The 21960-nt window shown below is 40.1% G+C and overlaps 1 protein-coding gene across 4 annotated transcripts in view; it reads left to right on the forward strand.

The window, feature by feature from the left end:
• Positions 1-14177, forward strand: part of dpysl3 (dihydropyrimidinase like 3) — a 37778-nt gene extending 23601 nt beyond the window's left edge. For 2 of the 4 annotated variants that reach the window (XM_020699615.2, XM_078930982.1), the window contains 8 exons: positions 1586-1654; positions 2356-2476; positions 3999-4155; positions 4690-4831; positions 6244-6414; positions 8410-8589; positions 10732-10885; positions 12647-14177. In XM_020699615.2, coding sequence (XP_020555274.1) covers positions 1586-1654; positions 2356-2476; positions 3999-4155; positions 4690-4831; positions 6244-6414; positions 8410-8589; positions 10732-10885; positions 12647-12741 — 1089 coding nt within the window. In that variant the 3' untranslated portion in view covers positions 12742-14177. Of the gene's footprint in view, positions 1-1585; positions 1655-2355; positions 2477-3998; positions 4156-4689; positions 4832-6243; positions 6415-8409; positions 8590-10731; positions 10904-12646 lie in introns of all 4 variants that reach the window. The other 2 variants (XM_020699614.2, XM_011492375.4) reach the window with 1 other exon arrangement.
• The last annotated feature ends 7783 nt before the right edge of the window (positions 14178-21960 follow it).

The raw sequence follows: 21960 nt of genomic DNA on the forward strand, positions 1-21960 counted from the left end.
GTCTCCACACCATGCCTGGTTTTCCTCACCTTGCATGCATGCTGGATCTGATTCACAGTACTTCCCCTATCTAGTCCCGCTCTGATTTCCATCAGCTGTAAGTCTAGAAACATGTGAACTTGCTGTTACCAGATTTTTATGTTAGACTTTAGAACTCAGATCCACCTGTTTGTGAGAAAAGCTGTTAGTGTGGCTTTGGAAAATTAGCAGGAAAGCTTTAATTCATTCTAAAATGTCCCTTAAAGCAAGACTGGCTGTATGATATGACACATTTAAAACTTTAACATAAGAAAACTGTTATTTTTGTACCAACAGCCAGCACATCCACCATGATCCTCATTTAAATTTGTTAGTGAAATCCCACCATAGAAAAACAACCTTTTCATGCCTTTTTTTTTTTACTTTTATGGAGGTTGTTAGGCCACATTATCTCCAGAGGTTTAGAGACAGGTTTCTCTACCCAGAAAACATACAAATCTGTCAATAAAACGGCTGATTGTAACCTAATGATAAATTACAGCTTGAACACACAAACACAATAACACACACTTATACCGGACCATTTTCCCCAAACACGAGTCCTTGAATGGTCAAAGTTTGACCTCGGACAACTTTCAACGAGTGTTTAATTGCCACGCATTTTGAAACTAGAGCCCCAAAACAGTCGTAGAAACTTGGGTAGCTTTAGGAGAATTTTGAACGTGGAAGCCCGTAACACACCTTTACATAGACTTTTCATTGGAAGTGGTCGCTTGAATGCACCTTACTGAGGGCATTGTGAATGTGGCGGTTGAGAGGGTCGTCCAATGATCAAACGGTCGGCGGTTCGATCCCCACTCCCCCCAGCCAATTGTCGTTGTGTCCTTGGGCAAGACACTTCACCCTCCTTGCCTCCAGTGTGGCTCCACTGGTGTGTGCATGTGTATGAATGTCCCGGTGATGGTCAGAGGGGCCGTAGGCGTGAACTGGCAGCCACGCCTCTGTCAGTCTGCCCCAGGGCAGCTGTGGCTACAACAGTAGCTACCATCACCAAGTATGAATGAGGAGTGAATGAATAATGGATACAATGTAAGCGCTTTGAGTGACTTGAAAAGCGCAGATAAATCTAATCCATTATTATTATTATTAATGTAGCTTAGGGCTGAAGGTACTTTTGCCTCCCCACTCTCTCAAGAGTGTGAAAGGTAGAAACATAGGACTAAATATGACTTTGAAAGGGTGATAGAAGAGATTGTATTAATTGTGATTTGAGTGGTCAGTTTAAATGAAGCTTCATAAAATCTCCATCCGACATAGTCATTGTTGCCTCTTCATTTACTGCAGCTTTGTCTGCGTATGTGTGGGTTTTCTAGGAGGTTCCCACAGATGTCTGTGTGTGGCCTGACCAAGATGGCAAAGTTACTGCTCGTGTGCATCACCCCGAAAGAAAGACGCAGAGACAGACCATTGTTCCAAAGCGTGACGATCACTTTCCATCTGCTCCAGCTTATAAACCAAAGAAGATTGGGATGCTAGTGTTACACACAATGCAGTGTCTCTGTATGCTGAGTAACGGATTGGCTTCTTTTTGTTTTTGGTCTGATAGGAGCAAGCCCGAATGCTCCAAATGGGTATCACAGGACCAGAGGGACACGTTCTGAGCAGGCCAGAAGAGGTATAACATACACAAACACACTGAAAATGTGTTAAAAATACAAATGTTCTTTTAGAAAAGGAAGAGTCTGCTTCTCATTATCGACTGTGACCGTATTTTGACCGGTCTTCCCACACATTGCTCTTGTTACATGCATGTGGTTTTGAACACATTAGAGGTGCTGTGTTTAAACGTTCCTGCTTTCCCTAGTCAAAACCAAAGCAAAACTTTAATTTTTTTTGCCGTTATCTGAAAAAAGATTCGTCTTTTTTTTTTTCAGTGGGGTAATTTTGCTCTACATTAAGTCTCATGACAACATTTTTGAGAACTTTTTCAAATTACAAAGCAACCCGGTTTCTTCATCTCCAGACAGTAATATTGTGAAAAGTCATTTTTTAGGTCAAATATCTTGATTTTAAAAATGTAGAAACTGAAATGTAATAATCAAAAGTAAACGTGTTGAAAATCATTGCTGACTGACTGTTTTTAAATTTTTGGAAAAAACAAAATGAATACACTTGTTGCTCATGTTCTTACTTGATTTATTTTAAAATGTATTTGCCAATGACTATCTCCAATTTGTTACAGCATAAGCATTTTTATTTTTTTTTGCCATGTAGCAATATTTATATTATGTGCCTGATTGTTATTTTGCTTAAATGGATGTAAAACGTTTATTGTGGCGTGTTCAAGTCAACCGTTGTGTGAAATCTTTTTTGTAGCTGGAGGCCGAGGCTGTGTTTCGGGCTGTCACCATCGCCAGCCAGACCAACTGTCCTCTTTATGTGACCCGTGTCATGAGCAAGAGCGCCGCTGACATCATCTCACAAGCACGGAAAAAAGGTACTTAGTTGTTTACAATCACAATAGGACCAAAACAAGCAAGGACCGATGGTACAAATCATTAATTTAAAGCAATAGTTGGGCAGCGGTTTAGCACGGGTGGTAGAGCAGGTCGTACAACAACCGATGGGTTGGCGGATTGATCCCTGCTGTCGCCCCCCGAACGCGGCTAGTCTGTTGCTCACCGCTCCCCCCAGGGGATGGGTCAGAATGTGGAGAACAATTTCCCCATTGTGGGATCGATAAAGTATCAATTATTATTATTATTGATTTTTACCTTCAAAACAACATTCTTTGTGCTTGTTTTTACTTTAATCTTAGAATAAAGGGCTGAATATTATCCTAAAAACTTTGACTGGGATTACAGATAAACAGGTTTTGTGTCTGATTGAAGGGATAAGAAAAAGGATCTTTGCATCATTTTCAACTTGGCCTTTGCCAAAGTTTAGCTGTTATTCTCATAAAAATAACAGATGTGATCTGTTCAACCTCTATGGGTTAGAAAATGTGTTTATGGATTTTTAAGAATGAAGGATAACAGGATCACTGGGAAAGAAGAAAGAGAGCCTGAAAGTCTTTGGAGAAACTCTGCAGGGAGGTTTACCAAGCCAAAGACTGACCTCAGGAGCTGGTATTGTTGTTTTCAGATTTGTCAGATCTGTCTCGAGTGATCAGGCTTTGGTTTGTACGTCTGCAGCATATGGAAATACAAATCCTTACACAAAACAGCTGCAGACCTAACTATGTTTTAGAAATTGCATAAATCAGGTAGCTGTAATATGGAACAACTGCTATTCAAAAATATACTATGAGGTATTAATATGTATTTTAAAACAACTAAGAGGAATGTTTTTCCTTTATTTTTGATCTGCTGCAGGAATTCACTTAACCTCGGTTATTTTACCCAAAGAGTTGCCGAACATACGGCCCACTAATGCCTAAACTGTGCTATATAAATGCCTTACATGTGCTTCATAACAGACAGCGACACATTCCTGGCTCATGCCAACTTTTCCCACTAAAATCTGCTCTGTTACATTTAATCGTCAGTTCTAAAGCACACAAAAATGCAAGGTTTGGCTCAGAATTTGTTAAAAAGGCAGATTCTGTGACTGACCGATCCTAGATTCTCTCTTTGGTTCAGCAGATGAACAAATGTCTTTCTTTCAGACTTGGTGTCTGATCGAAAAACGACCACAATGAGATCAGAAAACTCTGGATTCAGTGGATCACTCAGGTTCCTTGTTAGAACTGAAGAACCTCTCAGACTTGTTTTAATTCACCCACTCATTAAAACTCTTTCTATGCTTGAAATACTATAGTTTGGATACATTTTCTATGCACTTTCTGCAAGTCAGTGAGTCAGCTCTGCAAGTACAGCTGACGCCTGCCCATGATTGGAATAAACCAATGCTTGGTTATGACCAAACATACCTGAAGATTGTGAGGGGAGACTAAGGTGCTACCAATATTCCTGCCTTTTATGTCTCAGTGTTTTTTTGTGCTTTTGTTTGTTTCTCAGGAAACGTAGTGTTTGGGGAGCCAATCACAGCCAGTTTGGGGACTGATGGAACGCATTACTGGAGCAAGAACTGGGCCAAAGCAGCAGCCTTTGTGACATCCCCTCCTCTCAGCCCTGACCCCACCACTCCTGACTATCTGAACACACTGCTGGCTAGGTGTGTGGCTCAGCACCTCCCTCTATGGGAGCTTAAGTTGATGATGCAATTGATTTCAGTTTGATACTTGCATTATTGCTAAACTTTATGTTATGGGGAAATATACTTCCATGCAGAACTGTAGACATAACCTCATAAGTAAAGAAAACTTCTATCAGAATTGTTTTGACTTAGCATAACATATATTATTAAAATATTTATATCTCAACTTTTTGCACAAATTTTAATTCTATTTCTTTTTTTTAATAGGACTCATGGAAATGCATTGTGATTTACTGATTTGCAAAAAAATTCTGTTCGCGCTCTTCATCTGGAAATAGAGTTATTGTGTCATTCAGGAAACATTCATAATGTTTTGTCCTGGAAGAACAAACTTTGGCAGGCTGCTTGCTCCAGCTTCTTTCTGTTCTTTTCTGCTTGACTTCTCCAGCTGAATGAAATAAACACATTCCCTCATGTTGGCAGAGTTTTATTCACATACACAAACTTTTCAGCGTTACACTAACTCCATCTTTCTTTGACGTTTTCCTACAGCGGAGACCTGAGCGTGACTGGAAGCGCTCACTGCACCTTCAGCGTGGCCCAGAAGGCCATTGGCAAAGATGACTTCACTCAGATCCCTGAAGGTGTTAATGGTGTGGAGGAAAGGATGGCTCTCATCTGGGACAAAGCAGTGGTGAGGGGTAGTCGGGTTATCGCTTTTCAGTTTTTTAAACTTTTCTATACTGATGACTTAAAGTCCCATGCAAATCATCATTTGGTCTTTTAAATTACGATTATGCTGTTTTTTGGCAAAATAAAAAAAAATCTGTTTTCTAGGACATGGTTCATTAGAAATTTAAATTCTGGGTGCGACTGCTGGTCTGGAGCAACCCCCACCCCCTTCTCCTCCCCATTACTGAGCTTTCTGTTTCCCTCACTAGCTTACAGCCCCTCACAATCCCAGCCTAACATTACCAGTGCAACAAAAATAGCGAGCAAGATCGGCACTATCAACCGTTTTGAGCCTGATGCCAGCTCGGATGAGGAAAACAAAGACGGACATAGATCTTTTTGTCTACAAGTGGATACATTAGAAAGGCAGTGGCCCACCGACTGTAGCACCTGCATCACTGCTACTGTTTTTCTTCAAACAGCTTGTTTTCATCTGCTCCTGATTAACAAGGATTTGAATAAAGAAATACTCATAAGAATTTTAAGCTTAAAATTGGGTTTCTATGTCCTCCATCATTAGAAAAATGCCACAAGAACATGTTAAAAACACCAAAAAACATCAGAGTAGGTCTTTAATAGATAGATATACATGCCTTTATTTGTAAATGGTAATACTTGTATAACACTTTCTACCTTCCTCGAAGGCCCAAAGTGCTTTACAGTCACAAACCCATTCACTTAGTCACACACACATTCACACACTGATGGCGGCACCGCTGCCGAACACTGGCGCCAACCTTCCACCAGAGGCAAGTGGAAGGTTGTTTTGTTGTCACTGTCGACCTAGACTATGAACTTAAAATTTAACACAAAAATGAAACTTAAAATAACTTAATAGAAAATAAATCAATCATGAATATACAGTCAAGCTGAAAATTGTTCATACCCCCAGTAAAATCTGGAGATGTTCCTTTTTGTTTAAATGTAAACTATTGCCAGGGGAAAAAACAACTTTCTGGATGAATAAAAATGAACTTCCAGACTCTGTCTCTCAGGGACATGAATAATTACAGGATGAATTGTATTGGCAGTATTTCTCCTTTGCAGCAAGTCTTGTCTTGGTAACAGAGAGAAATCTAGAATGTCAAATACAGACAGTTTCTCATGGTGGTGCATTGATGGTGTTATTTTGGGAGATATATATTTTGGGATGTTTTGCAGAACGTCTCTTTTATAGTTTGCAGTAATTTTTGTCCCCTGAATAAACTGTCTGCAAATGTACGTTGGTGACTTTGTTGTTCTCTCTTCTCCACTGATCCCTCCATCTGTTACTATTTTAGCTGAAGCATTAATAAATATTAATAGGGAAATGTTTTTGAGTTTTCTTTTTACTTGTGAGTACTAATCTTTTAAATAGTCTTGTTCTGCTTCTAGACCACAGGTAAAATGGATGAAAACATGTTTGTGGCCATCACCAGCACCAATGCCGCCAAGATCCTGAATCTGTACCCTCGCAAGGGTCGGATTGCTGTGGGCTCCGATGCCGACCTGATCATCTGGGACACAGACTCTGTTCGTACAATCACTGCCAAGACTCACAATTCGGTATGTACTGCAGAGCTTTTGTTTCCTTAGAGGGCTAAAGAATCTCTTACATCCTGCATTTTTGCACACTCGACTCTCATTTAGCTCTTTTTTATTTCAACTGGAACTGTACATCCAAGCATATTCACTGGAAAAACTAATACAATGAAATAGGATTTAGCATGTTTGACAAAAAGACAATGACTGTCTTGTGTGGTGGGACTTTGTGACATAAATTCCTTCAAGTGTTAGTCAAAAAAGAAACAGACAGTGAAGGAGTAAGTGCACATTTTTGAGCATCTTCCAGATCACTCTTAGTTCCGCTGAACGGAAACAAAGTCTCACTGGATGCTCACTGCTAATTCAAATCACACTGCACTCATCCTATGACCTGCTCTGCTCAGTGGAAAAAAAATCCCAAACCGCTTAGCTATGATTTAGAAACATATGGATGACTCAAACAAAGGAGTTTATCCATAGAACCTGCTGTCAGATCTAAACATTTTCCCTAATGCTCTTTCAGCTGAACTCCAGCATTTTTCCTGCAAGATTCATTTTATTGCAGACACTTCATGCAAATTTTCCAGTCAAGGATCTTGTTCAAAGAATATTTGACAATCAAGCTTTGATTTGGTTACATTTAGATAAACTCTCAAATTAAGTTAAAATAAATGACTTTTGCTTAGGTCTGTTTATCAAAAACACTTGCTGGTTTTCTTTCAAACTACAAACCTACTCACAATTTAAAGTCAGATAAAGTTTCTACAGAGATTTTCTTTCCCATGAAGAGAGTTGTAAACTGTCAGGGACCCATTACCTTAAAAAAAGAAAGCTTCTGATGACCTAATAATTCCAACTGAGTAGTTTTTATGACTTCATGCATCCAGAGTTACATCCTAAAAGTTGAAGTTGCATTCAAAGTATGTGAAACAAAAGGTTCTTCCCACTGCAGATGTGTTTTGTCTTCACTCCTCGTGTCTTGAGACTCATGCTGCACCACAGGAGTTCAGTGCACCTGGTATTTGCTAGAATGACATGACAATTGCACAACACAAGCTGCTCGGCTGCAAAGGAGAAGCTAGAGTTTAATGTTTGTTAAAAGCTAAAATATCCTGAAATGACACCAGAGGGGAGCAAAGTGGAAAATTTGATGTTAATAAAGTAAATCACTTTCTTCTTTTTGCATTTTCAGACGTGTAAGCTAAACTGACTAATAATATTCTTTTTTTAAATGTGGAGAACATCTACAGAGGCTCTTGTATGATGATCTCACCCTTTAATTTCCTGCTAGTTTCAGTTAAAAAAACAGAAGTGGGTAAAAAGACTGGAGTGAAGCAGCTCCCACTCCTTTAAACATGCCAAAGCTAACAAAAGTGACCCTGTTTACCAGCTTACTGTGCTGTCTCCCAGTTTATCAGTGAACCCGCATCTGGACTGACACTGAATGCTGCTGTCAAAAATAAAAGCATATTTGGACTCGTTGAAATCCACAAGGGGCTAAAGCTCATGACATCATGTTTGGCACGCAGTGAGTCTTAGTTATGTCCTGTTCTGGCCTGGATTTGGACAGCAGCAGAAAAAAGGACCGTGTGCAGAGGAAATAAGCAACAATGGAATGAGGGGAGGGGGCCACCAGAGATCACCAACATGTTAGGAAAAGAAAGCTTGTTGCAAGGGAACCTGGACAATGGAAAGTTGAAAAACTGTGAGGGAGTAGCACAAAAGACTGAAGAAGAGATAAATGGCTAAATAAAGAGGTGTAAAACTTGAAAGGTGATGGGTGTTAAAGGAGATGAGACAGAGCCAAGGGAGTAGAGGCAACCTTATGAAGGGCCAGCTGGGAGATGGCAGCTGTCTTTGCATGCCAAACACACAAGTAAGAAATAGGATGACAAATGAGTAAGAGTGTGAGAGCAGGAGGAACAAAAAGTTCCATGTTGTCTGACAGCAAATCAGAAAACTGCTCTCATCAGTTTGTCCACAAATCCCTCAAATAGTCTTTCTTCTGTGCTATAGGCTGCTGAATACAACATTTTCGAGGGCATGGAGCTGCGTGGAGCTCCACTGGTAGTGATCTGCCAGGGCAAGATTGTTCTGGAAGATGGAAAACTCCAAGTCACCTCTGGAGCGGGCCGCTTCATTCCCTGCTCTCCATTCCCAGACTTTGCCTATAAGCGGGTCAAAGCCAGAAAGCAGGTAAGCATAAATGTGTCAGCAATGCCGATAAACCCCTGCAGACAAAGTTAGCCAACAGTGTCTCGCGTTTTAACTAAAGACCCACTCGCCATCATCTTTTGATCTGTTGTTAAAGCGTTCTCAGTGGTCTTTTAATTAGGATTATGCAGTTTTTAGCCGAAATATAGAAATTCACCTCTGAGTTGTGGTCCGGAACGTTGGGGCAGAGCCACCACCATAACCCATAACTCAGAGCTCTCTGTTTTTGCACTCTCTCGCTAACTTACAGCAGTTTAGCTACATTTATTTAGCTTTACCAGTGCAACAATAACGGCAAACAATATTGGAGCTATTGAGCTGAACAGTTTTGAGCCGGATGCCATGTCAGACAATTAAAGCCAAGACGCACATAGATTTAGTCGTCTGCAAGTGAATGCATCAAAAGGAGCAGAGCAAGGAGCTTGTGGCCTGCACAGCGTATTTCCTACGTCACAAAGATGCATTCTTTATTCTGTTCCTGATACACAATGTTAAGCTCCATTTGTCCTCCATCATTGCAGTTGCAGCAGCAGTCACTGACTGCAAGGACCATATTGTTTTTGCAGTTGGAAAGATTTTGGCGCCTTTCAGCAAAAATTTGACCCCCGCGCATACTCGAAAAGTCACCAAAATGTGCACACACCTGGGATAAATTGAAAATGAATTTTCCACAAAGTCAACGTAGCCCCCCCGAAGACGATGACATGACGGCCAGCGATCCTGTAAAAAAAATTAATGGGCCGAAAATCGCGAATGGGCCGAAAACAAACTATTTCAAAATACAGTTACGAAACCAAAACACACGTGTTGGGGATATCCCAAGAAAGTTTTGAAATTATGGGATGGCCACAGGACCTACGGCTTGGCGGCCATTTTGTGGCAAACTCTGAGAAAATTAAAGCTTGCAGCTTTAATTTTTCTTTAACTTTTATTCATCCTGGCAGGACGGATGAAAAAAACAACAAAAAAACATTCTTATTTACAACTGTGGCCTGGAAAAAGGCAAGACCTATCGAGAAAGGAATCAAAATGCTTCAAGAACATGTTATAAACAACAAAATCCCAATTTTCATCTGAGTGGTTTGAAGGATTTCAGATAAAAAAAAACTCATTGTTATGTTTTATATTGAAGCACCTACAATTTGTTAAAATCATCAAAGAATGAATGTATAATCAGGTACTTATGAAAGCAAAACTGATACATTTAAAAAAATGCAATACATAGACTAAATTCATGACAGAAAAACATTTTGTTACCTTAAGCTATTAGAATTGTTGTGAATTTTTAGACTAAAATAGATAAGACATGATGATTGACACAGAAGAAGCTGGTGAGGATTTAAGACTGAAGTAGGATTAAGTGATAATTACACTGCAAATTTTAGCCAAAAGATAGAATAAAATTAGAGCTGACATGACCTGAAAATTAGTTAAGGTCAGCAGAGTAGTATATTACTGTATGACTATGTACATTCTATGTACATAGTCATTGAATAAAAGAAAATATGTTAAATTTAGCAAATTGGTAGTTCCCTAAAGAGAAAATAAACAACCCAGAGAACTGCAGTCCCTTCAAAGTCTAATTATCCTGTCACATCATATAAAACTGAAAACTATGCTGCTCTTCTAAACGACCTTTTTTTCCCCTGTTTCACTTTTTTATTTATAACATCCAACAGGAATAAGAATATTTATTTAGAAACTGTTTTCAACAGTTGATGCTACATCCTGTGAGGGAATGGAGCAGCAGAAAGAGTTTGGTTTGTTGTGGCAACGGCCAATTTTCAGTTAGTAACACATTTTTTTGCCTCACAGCTGTCTTCTTGTAAGTGTTGACAGAGGTTCCACTGAGTCACTACACTGTCGCACACAATCAGAGACTTGTTTGCTAAAGCATAAAGTTTAAGCACGATGTACTGTAGTGTTTTTTAAGCATACAAATCTGGGGCTTGTTGAATAACTCAGTGAATAATATGTAAAGAAGAAATCAGTATTTGTACCAACAGTCATTTTATACCCAACACAAGAGAGCTTGGCTGTATTTACCAGTATTCTGTTCCAAAAATAGGACATTTTTCTGTCCCCTCTTCTTTGGTCATTTCAATGCTTTTGTTTTTCCTTTAGCTGGCGGTTCTGAGGGCAGTGCCCAGAGGAATGTACGATGGACCAGTGTCTGAATTCTCCATGTCCCGTGGGGGTACTCCCTCTGCCTCGGCACGCACCTCTCCCACCAAACAGCCTGTCAGAAACCTGCACCAGTCTGGATTTTCTCTAACAGGTAACCCTGCAGCTTGTGGTGAGTCAAGTCTCCTAACCAATCGGGCTTTCTCTAAGTCATTTGATGGATATGCATCAGTAACTGAAGCATTTTACTGCACCTTAATTCTACTTTGGTCTGGGCAGAAGGCAGTCATGGAATATTTATCATAGTAAGCATTTTGTAAATATTGAAACAATGTTTTTGTTACAATTTCTGCAGCAAAATTTTTATTGAATTCAGCTTGATTTAAATTCTCAATGCAGAAAAAAAAATCTCTAAGTTAAAGTAAGCCATTTTTCTGTGTGAGGTTTAAGGTTAAGGTGGAACCATTACTGGAATGATAATCTCTGGCTTCACCCATAGGATATTAGCTACATTTATCACTCCAACTCAAGGTTCCAAAAGAGGCGAACTTTGTCAGGCCCACTCATGCCAAAAAAAAAATCAAAATCAAAACAGTAATTCACAAATCCAGGATTCGAAAAATGTAAAACAATTTAAACCAACCTACTTAGAATTATTAAATGTAACTACCTGTAGTTTTGTTTGGACATACTGTATGTAAACCTACTAGCTTAGCTCTGTTAATTTTATATGGACTTCACATGAATAATTTTGTATTTGATCAACTTAATTTAACCAATTTAGAAATTCTCCAAGCTGTTCATTTGAAATAGCCCCCAATTAGTTCTAAAAGAACTTCTTTTGACCTCTGCTTACTGTGTCTTTGATGAATTAGGCTGCAATGAGGCAACATTTTTTCTGATCTGATGGCTGCCATTATATGAAGCCATACTGGATGGGATTTGACCCAAGCCTTAAAACATGCAGTGCTTTCAAAATAGGCATCTGGACATAGGCTGTTAACCAGGCCTATCCAGCGTGAGAAATCACAATAGTGTTTTAGTTTGGCATCTGTTCCATTCTGCGGGGCTGCAGAGTGACATGCTGATTGTGCCCACATGTTGGGTCAACACAAGATTATGTAAGACTTAGAAAAAAAAAGTCTATCAAACACCAGTACTTTTTGCACATTATGCATAAAGAAGTACTGGCCTTGCTCGCTGTTTCCACCCTCTTACAGTGAGGCACTGCAACTCAGAACTAAATCTGCGCTCCATGACAGATTGAATGACTCCATGTGTATGCTTTAATGAATGAGCTCATCCTAAAAGGAAAGAACACTCAATGGAGTTTGGCCTTTGGCAGCATTGAACAACACGTCTTTACAGGAAGAGCTGATGAGTGAGACCTCATTGGAGAAAGAGTAGCCTTTGCTGGAAAGTATTTCCAAATTTGACTGGATTTATCTCGAGGGGGAGAAAGGTGCTTCTGGTTTCCCAGACTTTGTGGTAGCATTTGTGTATTTTATGTTAGTGTGAATAGGTGCATACTCCCAGGATGAGTACGTCTCTTGTCAAGTTTTATTTTTCCAGTGTTACCACCTGCAGAGTTTATTTTTTCTGGAAGGAGATGAGAGGAAGAGCTTGATTAGACAGTTATTTAAACATGCATCTATCATTTTAGCAGAAACACTGACTCATCCTTTGGAAAGAGCACATTTTATAGCCAACTTTATTATATTTTGTCAGTGTTTCAACTCATGTAATCACCGGGAAAGTATGCCACTTATTAAAAAATAATAATGTGCCTAAAAAGCTTGTTTGGGAAGTGATATCTGTGTGTTTAGCACAAATTATAAAATATTTTATGTTGCAATCCCAAATTAATCATTGGAATCCTCCTGTTTATCTTTTTTCCCCTTCTCCTATGGTCCAGGACCCCCCACTCCTGATGAGGTTCCCATCAGGCCTGCAGGACGCCGTATTGTAGTGCCCCCTGGTGGCCGCTCTAACATCACATCTCTCAGCTAAACTGCTGGAAGGTGACGGAACGCTCCCAGGCTGCAAGATTGAGGGTGGGAGGAAGGAAACTTTGAAGGAGATGCAGGAAAATGCGTTTAGACTAAAGATTAAAAAAAAAAAAGCAAAACACTGAATCCTCATGCCTTACCTGTCACAAATGCTACTATGCTCGGATGAGAACTGTTTCCATTTACCTGCGGAGGAAATTTGTCAAGATTCACCACCAAAGTCTTACTCTAGCCTTATTTCTTCTCTATGCGGAGAAAAAATAGAAAATCATTCACACTAAAACACACTTCCTACATCAGGAAAAATACACATTCTAAAAAAAGTCTATCTCTTTCTCAAAAGGAAAATGGATTCAATAATTCTCAGAAAGAAGCTTTTGGTCTTTAATTCTGTTTGGCTTTTAATATGACCCCCCTTGTCATTTACCTACTTTCTCCATAGTCAGCGAAACTTTAAACTAGACCCTCATTAGTCATGTATTTTCATGCAGTACCTTTAGCTAGCTCTAGGTGGCAATGTACATATGATAGATGTAAAGTAGCTTTGTGATTGATGTGGTTGCAGCATGTTTGGGTTTACCAGACCAAGTAAAATATATTTGTCAGATCTTAAGGGGAGGGGGAGGATAGAAGTCGGACATGGACCTGCATGGGCCACATGAACATGGGTGACGTGATCCACGATCCATTTAAATCCACCCCACAACTCTAAGGTCTTTGATTAATACCATTCTCATGTCATACAATATTGATTATTGCTTTTAAATGAAAAAAAATACAACACTTTTGCTTAAAAATGTCTTATTTTGTATTTTCTGAAAATGTATGTGTTTTAGTTTTTAAAATCCCTTGTTGCGATGTAAAATGAATATCGCAGTTTCCCATCATTTGATCTCACTTCTATTATACCAGCAACTCTGAAGTGATCAGACAGAAAAGTGAAAGAAGATGAAAGCCAGATAACTTTCCAGCTTCTCGCAGCATAACATCCCAGCAATCCGATGCTGAGCTTTTCCTTCAGCTGGGTTCTCAACTTAACGCAGTTATTTCCTAAAGATGATACCGTCTAACAAAACAGCCCATTGTTACCATTAAATTCAGCCGAATACTCTGCTGGGAGAGGGGGGGGGCGTTGTATCTTTATTTACTTTTTCCTTTTTTTTTCTCTGCTGTGTCCTGATAAGGCTAAGGATTATAGTGAAGGGAAGCTTTTGTTTGGTTACACATCCAAAACTGGGAGTAGGCTGTTTTTGTTTGTCAGACTGAGACAGGTACAAGCAGCGGTGTGATGTATTTATGTTTGTTTGACAACCTTTATTACTGTTTTTATGTCACTTTTTTTTACTGTTGTATCAAAACCCACAGATGGCAGGTCAAAAAAAAAAAACAGGTGTGGAAGAATGATTTGTTTCCTGAATAAACACGAGTTGCAACTGACATCTCTTGTCTAGTAGTTTTTCACCTCAAGACAACCGGGCATACAAATGTTAACTGTTAAGCTAAGGGAAAGTGAGATGTGTTCAAAGAACATGCAAATGTGGGTTCTTGAACCACACATTTGGTGCTCTACAATTCTGCCTGGGCATAAACCTATTACTATTACCTATTATTAAGTTCACCTTGTGAACCAGTGGCGATTTCTTTAAGACTGCAAGGGAAGCTCGGCTTCCCTTATAATGTCACAAAATTAATGGTCAAATATCTACTATTGTATTAACATTTTGTTTACTAAAATGCGTTAGAAAACGTTCATCTCAAAGACGAGTTCGTTCAGAATCAGTTACATACAGCAGGTCGGCTGACTCTATTTCCTTCTCATTGATTCCCGCAGCCTCACAGTGCATTTCCCTATTGAAGCCCAGCGTCCATTGACTTCAATGGGGCTGCTTTGAACGTTTTTTTTTTAGCGCTTCGAAACTAGACGGTCATTGGATAAACGCTGCAATTATGTCCCGCCCATGGATGCTCAGCGTCTCTGGGGGTGAATGGGGAGTGGGCTGGCCCAGACTCCGAGCTTCTGTATGATGATTGGAGGGTCTGTTGAAAGACTGCATCTCCTTTTGACTGACAGCGATTCTGTATTATAAGGAATCCATGAAGCTATTCGCGCTCATTCCCATCGCGGATTTCTCAAGTTCAGTCGAAATAAAAACTGCTTCAACCTATTTCTTTGATATTTGCTTGGCGAAATTGCTTGATTTTTTACTTTTAAATTAACAGACAATTTTATGATGTAGGCCAAAAATAAGCTCCCCCTCTCTGACAGACCAGTAGCCGCCACTTTTGTGAAAGATTGGCACTTCCAAGAATTACAAGAGACACCATCCATACATTAAATTCGAGTAACTGTTTGTTTAGAGTTTTACCTGGTTTAACTTGCAAAGGGACAGCGTCACCACGAGACGGTCATAGAAACTTGGTAGTGACACAAGTTTGCGTTGTATCATTTATGTAGATTTACATAGATTTTTCGATGGATGTGGCTCAGGGTGATTAGAACGCAGCTTCAGAGTAATATTTTCAAATGGAAACATAATCATAACTTACCAACTACATTTTATGCACTTATTTTTTTTCTTAAAGCCTTAATTTATCGCCAGTTGTGAAAAGTAACAGAAATAAAAATTCCTTATGGTTTTGCTTTTAAGTACAAGCTAATCTAAGGTCATTTTGAAACTGAAGAGGATTGATGCATATTTGCCTTACTACGCATCATGGGGTTAAAAGTGGATGTTTTACCGTCAGATTTTGGCAAAAGGACAAAGAAAGCAAACCCTGGCTTTTTATTCTTTTGTTTACCGGCAAGGTCATTTTAAAAATCAGAGGCTCCAGGGTCGACACATTTTGGGGAATGTAAGGTCTCTACATGCTAGAAAGTTGGTACCAGACCTTCCTGGAAAATGTCTGGTTTTCAGTAAAAATGAGTGATTAAGCAAATGGAAAATAGCAGGATTTTGATAGAACATTGTTCAAAGTCATCTTGTGGTTGGATGCAGACTTGCCAACCTTAATCAAACTCTTTTCAGCATAATTTTAGACAGAATTTTTTTTTTTTTTTGCCAGCTCTTGATTATGAACTGAACTGTACTCAGTAAAGCTTAACAAGGTCTGTTGGTATAAAGAGCCAGATTCTTATTCTAAGGTACATATCAAAGCAGTCAACTTGGAACTAAAAAGCATTCCAACTGAAGTTGCTGAATAGAAGTTGCATCACATGCTTTTTTAAGAACACGGTGATACAGGTGCACACCTGAGTTCTCCAAAGCAACACTCCATCCAAAAAGCTCAGCTCTTCTGGAGGTCTGTACACCTGCTGGGGATGAATTCATCAAGGACTGGAAGGCAATTAGCTGCATCTGGCTGCAATTCCCCTTCTTGAATCTCAATCAGAGTTTTGTTTTAGTGATTCACGTTTTTTAGATCACTCCAATCCATGTCAAAATGAAGAACTCTCTCAACACAAGAAGAAAAGGATCAGCCTGTAACACAAGTTTAAAATTCATATCGGCGGAGTGGATGAAGCAAAAGTGTGTGTGGTTAATGGAAATTTACCAAATATATTCAAACTCCTCGATAAAGAACTGGTTACAAGCTAACAATTGGTGCTTTATTATTTTCTAAAGGGATAAACTATTTTTTTAGTACCACTACCGCCGCCACTTCTTTTTTTTCCTTCCACGTGTAGACTCTCTTCTTCCCTACCTTGTCGTCCTTGCCGTAATAATCTTCTACTTGTTCGTGTTGCAATGACAAAGGTTAAGTTCAATTTAAATATATATATATATATAAAAGGTGATAATGTAAAGATTCTTATTTCAAATTTGTAAAGGTGATACAACAGGAAACAATAGAAATGTCAATAGGTCCCTTTGACAATAGTTTTTTAGTTCAAATTCCAACAATACCACCTCCTCTACACTAGTGACTAAGCATTTATTTATTTATTTAGATCAACAGGCGGAAGCTGATTATAGGCAAATTCACACTCTGATCTTGCTGAAAAGGGTCTGGCTGCTTGCTTTGATCAGAGGAAGCCTGTGGTGATTCCCTCTGTGACCTCAGTGAGGTGGTCCCTAATCTAGACAGATCCCCATCTCATTGTCTCACTGTAGCATCAAGCCGGATTTCTATTTCTGGTATTATTTATGTTATATTGTATATTTCTTTATGTTGGATGGGTGTGGGTCAAGGGGGTAGAGGGAAGTGTGTGGGATTTATATTCATATTTTTAAATGTGAAAGTCTTTGTTTTACTTTTTTTTTTTTTTTGGCTTGATAGTTTTTATTCTGTAAAGCACTTTTTGTTTCTACAGAAAGTAAATGTTTATTGGTGTTATATATGTCATAAAGTGCTTTACTACCTTTTCACCAAACCCCCAGGAGCATTAAGAGGGTCGGTGTCTTGCCCAAGGACAGTTTGACACATGGGCAGGTTAGGTAAGAACCAAACCCACTATCTTTGGATCAGAGATTGACTGCTTTACTTCTGCACCATGGTTGCCCATGCTTAAGAAATAAGGTTTAGTAGACCTTAATCACTTTCAGACTTAAAAAAATAATTTTAGAATTCAAGAATTGGGTCTGTTGGTTACATTTAGATATCATGCGAAATGGGAACAAAGGAGAGATCAGTGATTGTACAAGATGAGAACGAGGAGAAATACAAGATGGAACAGGAAACAGCTCTATGTTGACAGACAGATTTGGAAACACGAGGTTGAACTGTGCCATGACGAGACAGGATACTGGAGTGTGGTTTGTGTGGGCGACTGGAAACCACTGATGATGGGTGCTGCAGGTTTTTGGGTCGTCCCGGCCTGTAGAGTAGTCAGGAGCGTTCGCATCTTTAGGGGAGCACAAGTGTGTCCTGCAGTTCCCTTTTACAGCCACCTTGAGCGTAGCTGCTATTGTCACTATGTCACATGATCAAGGGGTGAATCTGATTTAGTGCACCTGTTCACCTGCAGGTTGGATCTTTTGTAAGTTGTGTGTAGAGAGGGTGACCAGGTCCTGGTATTTTTTGTTGGCCGCTTCATTTTACACTAAGTGATTTTGAAAACCTTAAAAATGAGTTTTTTTGTTACATAGTTTTTTTTATCCTAAACAATGAATACAAAGAAGTTTGTTAGCCAAGGAGTACTTTGTATATTTTTGCTTATTACAAACCTGCCACAGTTAAGGGACGTGCATTAAGGGACGTCATGATAATATAAGTTACACAAACTCATTATGTACGGCTGATTATGTCGTATCCCTTACCCCACTCTCTAGTCGTTAGTGAGGTCCCTTCCTCCTGGTCCTCAATCCCACCAAAACCAAGGAGGTCATTAAAGACTTCAGGAGGACCAGGAGAACAACTCAATCCCCACTCCACGTAAGAGGTGAGGAGGTGGAACAGACCGACTCTGTCAGGTTTCTTGGCACGCACATCTCCAAGAACCTGACATGGAGTCTGAACACCTCCAAACTGGTGAAAAGGGCCAATCAGAGGATGTTCTGCCTGAGGAAGCTGAGGAAGGCGGGTCTGGCAATGGGACTTCTCAGAAAGTTCCACAGGAGCACCATGGAGAGCATCCCCTGCCAGGGCTGTACAGTGTGGTACAGCAGAGGAGAGACCTGTCCCGGGTGGTGAGGACAGCGCAGAGGATTGTGGAAGCTGAGCTCCCACACCTGGACGCGGTGTACAAAGTGTATCAGCATGGACAACAACCACCCTGGACATTCTCTGTTTGTGTCGCTGCAATCGGGCAAGCTAATTTATTGTTAATTTATTATGACATTTTTATTTAAAACTTCTAAACGTATTTTCTGATTTTTTATATTTTTATATTAGTTTTTTTTTAATTTTATGTCTACTGTTTCTTTTTGACTGAGTGCCAACAGAATTTCATTGTAGAAATACAATAAGAATAAAAATCTTTGAATCTTCCTGTCCAAGCGCATGCTGCACACATGGGCTGTGCAAGTGATTGACAAGTGCTCGTAGAAAGTCCGTAGGATTCCTATATGCAAGGAATGCAGACTTATCCCTTGAATAGCACATCCTTGTGCAGTGCGCAGGGTTTCGGGGGACTTAAAAAAAAAGCACACGACGTGCCTGTGTCTCAATTACTTCACCCTTGATTACCCTTAAGTGTTCGTAATGACCTGATGCCTGCAGCATACCAGTAGAAATAAGGTCCATGAACATCGTCGCTCTATGAGCTCACCGAATGGTCTACAATCTTAAAATTTTGTGCAGGGCACCTGCTGGTCCCGTACAGGTTTGCCCATTTTTCGCCTACAGACCATCCACCCAGTTTTTGGAAAATTCAGCATGAGTAAGAATCCATAAAAACTAGGGTTCACCCCTGGCAACGCGATGCGATGCCCCCCCTGGCAACACGATGCGATGCCAGGGGGGGCGCGCGGTAGTTTTAGGCACAGGTAATACAGGCAATTGTCCGGTGCGCAAATTTAACGTGGGGCCGGTGATGACAGCGGAAAAAATCGGCGCCACTATTCGATTCTTATTGTCTGTTCTATCACAGAGTTTGTAACAGCCTGAAACTGTGAACTGCCGTCCCTGCAGCCGCTCCTGTCTCCTGTCACACGCAGCTGCGTATGTGAGAACGAAAGGAGAGGGGTAGTGGGCTCAGGCTGCCAGGTGAAACGCCTACGCAGAGCGCTGTCACTGTTGCGCAACACCAGGATCATCTTGTGCCTTTAGATTCCTCAGCTCATGCTAATAATGTCATTCTTTGTAGACATGTTGATGACGTGTCTTTATTTTCCATAAATGTTTTCTTTGTCTGTCTGTGGTTTAGTTTGTAACAGTATTTGACATAAAGACAGCAGGTAATGCAGGAAAACAGCTGCACTTTATGAGATCATAAATAAAAAAAAATCCATAATTTAGGGGAAAAAAATCAGCACAAAGTTTTTAGCTATTTCTTCAGACTAGGCAAGGCAAGGCAAGTTTATTTGTATAGCACAATTCGTACACAAAGTAATTCAAGGTGCTTCACAAAACAGAAAAATGCATTAAAATCACAATACATCATTGAAATAATCAACGTAAAATTTACTTTAAAAGAAAAGAAAAAATTTGAAAAATGATTTAAAAATAAAGGAAGGAAAGGAAAACAAAGTGCAGATAGGACCTTTCAGTCATATACACGGCTAAACAGAAATGTTTTAAGTCTAGATTTGAACATGAACACAGAAGAGGCCTGTCTTACGACTTCAGGGAGGCTGTTCCAGATTTTAGCTGCAGAATATTGAAACGCTGATTCCCCTTGTTTAGTTCTGACTCTGGGAATCAACAGGAGGCCGGCCCCTGAGGTCCTCAGAGTACGAGATGGTTCATATGGCACTAACATGTCAGAGATGTACTTTGGTGCTCGGCCATGGAGAGACTTGTACACAAGCAGAGCTGCTTTGAAGTCTATTCTTTGAGGTACAGGGAGCCAGTGCAGAGACCTGAGCACAGGACTAATGTGATCATACTTCCTGGTTCTGGTCAGGACTCGAGCAGCAGCATTCTGGATGTACTGAAGCTGTTTTACAGCTCGTTTGGAGAGGCCGGTGAGCAGGCCGTTACAGTAGTCTAACCTACTGGAGACAAATGCATGAATAAGTATCTCCAGGTCTGGTTTTGACACTATGTTTTTGATTTTGGCAATGTTTTTCAGATGGTAAAATGCCGCTGATGTTACTGACTTGATATGGCTGTTAAAGTTCAGGTCAGAGTCCATGATTACCCCTAGGTTTCTGACTTGATTTGAGGGTTTAAGAGACAGAGAATGAAGGTAGCTACTGACTCTTTCTCTTTGTTTCTGTGGGCCAAAAATAATAACTTCGGTCTTGTTTGAGTTTAGCTGGAGAAAGTTGTTCTGCATCCACGCACTGATCTGTTGGAGGCAGTGGCTGAGTGAATCCACCGGCCCATATTCACCTGTTGTCAGTGACACATAGATCTGAGTATCATCTGCATAGTTGTGATAAGATATGTTATTACTGCGTATTAACTGCCCTAGTGGCAGCATGTAGAGGTTGAACAGAAGGGGTCCCAGGATCGATCCCTGGGGCACACCACAAGTCAAGGCCATGTAGTCTGAGACACAACTCCCAATTTCAACAAAATATTTCCTGTCTTCTAGATAAGACTTGAGCCAACTTAGGGCAGATCCAGAGATGCCAACCCAGTCTTGGAGTCTGTGCAAAAGGATCCCATGATCAACAGTATCAAAGGCAGCACTCAGGTCTAGCAGGATTAAGACAGAGACTTTGCCATCATCAGTGTTCAGGCGGATGTCGTTGGTTACCTTGATAAGAGCAGTTTCTGTGCTATGATGGGGTCTAAAACCTGACTGGAAAACATCAAATGAATTGTTTAATAAGAGAAAATCAGTGAGCTGTTGGTAGACAACTTTTTCAAGGACTTTTCCTAAAAATGGCAGATTAGAGATAGGTCTGTAATTATTCAGTACAGTGGGATCAAGACCGCTCTTCTTCAAGAGAGGTTTAATGACTGCAGTTTTTAAGGCCTCTGGAAATATTCCAGATTGAAGAGACATGTTAACTATTTGAGTAATTGATGGCAACACACTGTTCAGGACCGACTTTAGAAATCTAGTGGGTAACACATCAAGGCAGCATGTAGACGAGCTCAGACGGGTGATGGTCTCTTGGACAGTTTGGTCAGTGACAGGTACAAAGTGAGTCAGCTTAGAGTGAGTAGGTGGCCGTTCGATAGTTATATGTGTTGTGGAGTTGATGGCTTTTTTAATGCCCTGAACCTTGTCATTAAAAAATACAGCAAACTCATTACATTTAGGTGTGCAAACTAGTTCTATTGGTAGCTGGGTTGGAGGGTTAGTTAATCTGTTTACTGTTGTGAACAGGACACGAGAGTTGCTGCTGCAACTTCCAATGATTTCAGAGAAGTACCTTTCCCTTGTTCTGCATAAGATCTGGTTGTAAGCGTACAACTCCCCCTTATACATTTCATAATGAACCTGGAGTTTTGACTTGCGCCACTGTCGTTCAGCTCTGCGGCACTGTTGTTTCTGTGCTCTGACTAGATCATCGTTCCTCCAGGGAGCTTTCTGTCTATGTTTTCTCAATTTAACCTTCATAGGGGCAATGGCATCCAGAACATTCAAGATGCTAGAAGTAACAGAATTCAGCATTTCATCAACATTGGCACCAGAGGCGTTTTCAAGGTCTATCATTTCTAC

Source organism: Oryzias latipes, chromosome 14, assembly GCF_053564925.1.
Source record: "Oryzias latipes strain Hd-rR chromosome 14, Olatipes_Hd-rR_3.1".
NCBI lineage: Eukaryota > Metazoa > Chordata > Actinopteri > Beloniformes > Adrianichthyidae > Oryzias > Oryzias latipes.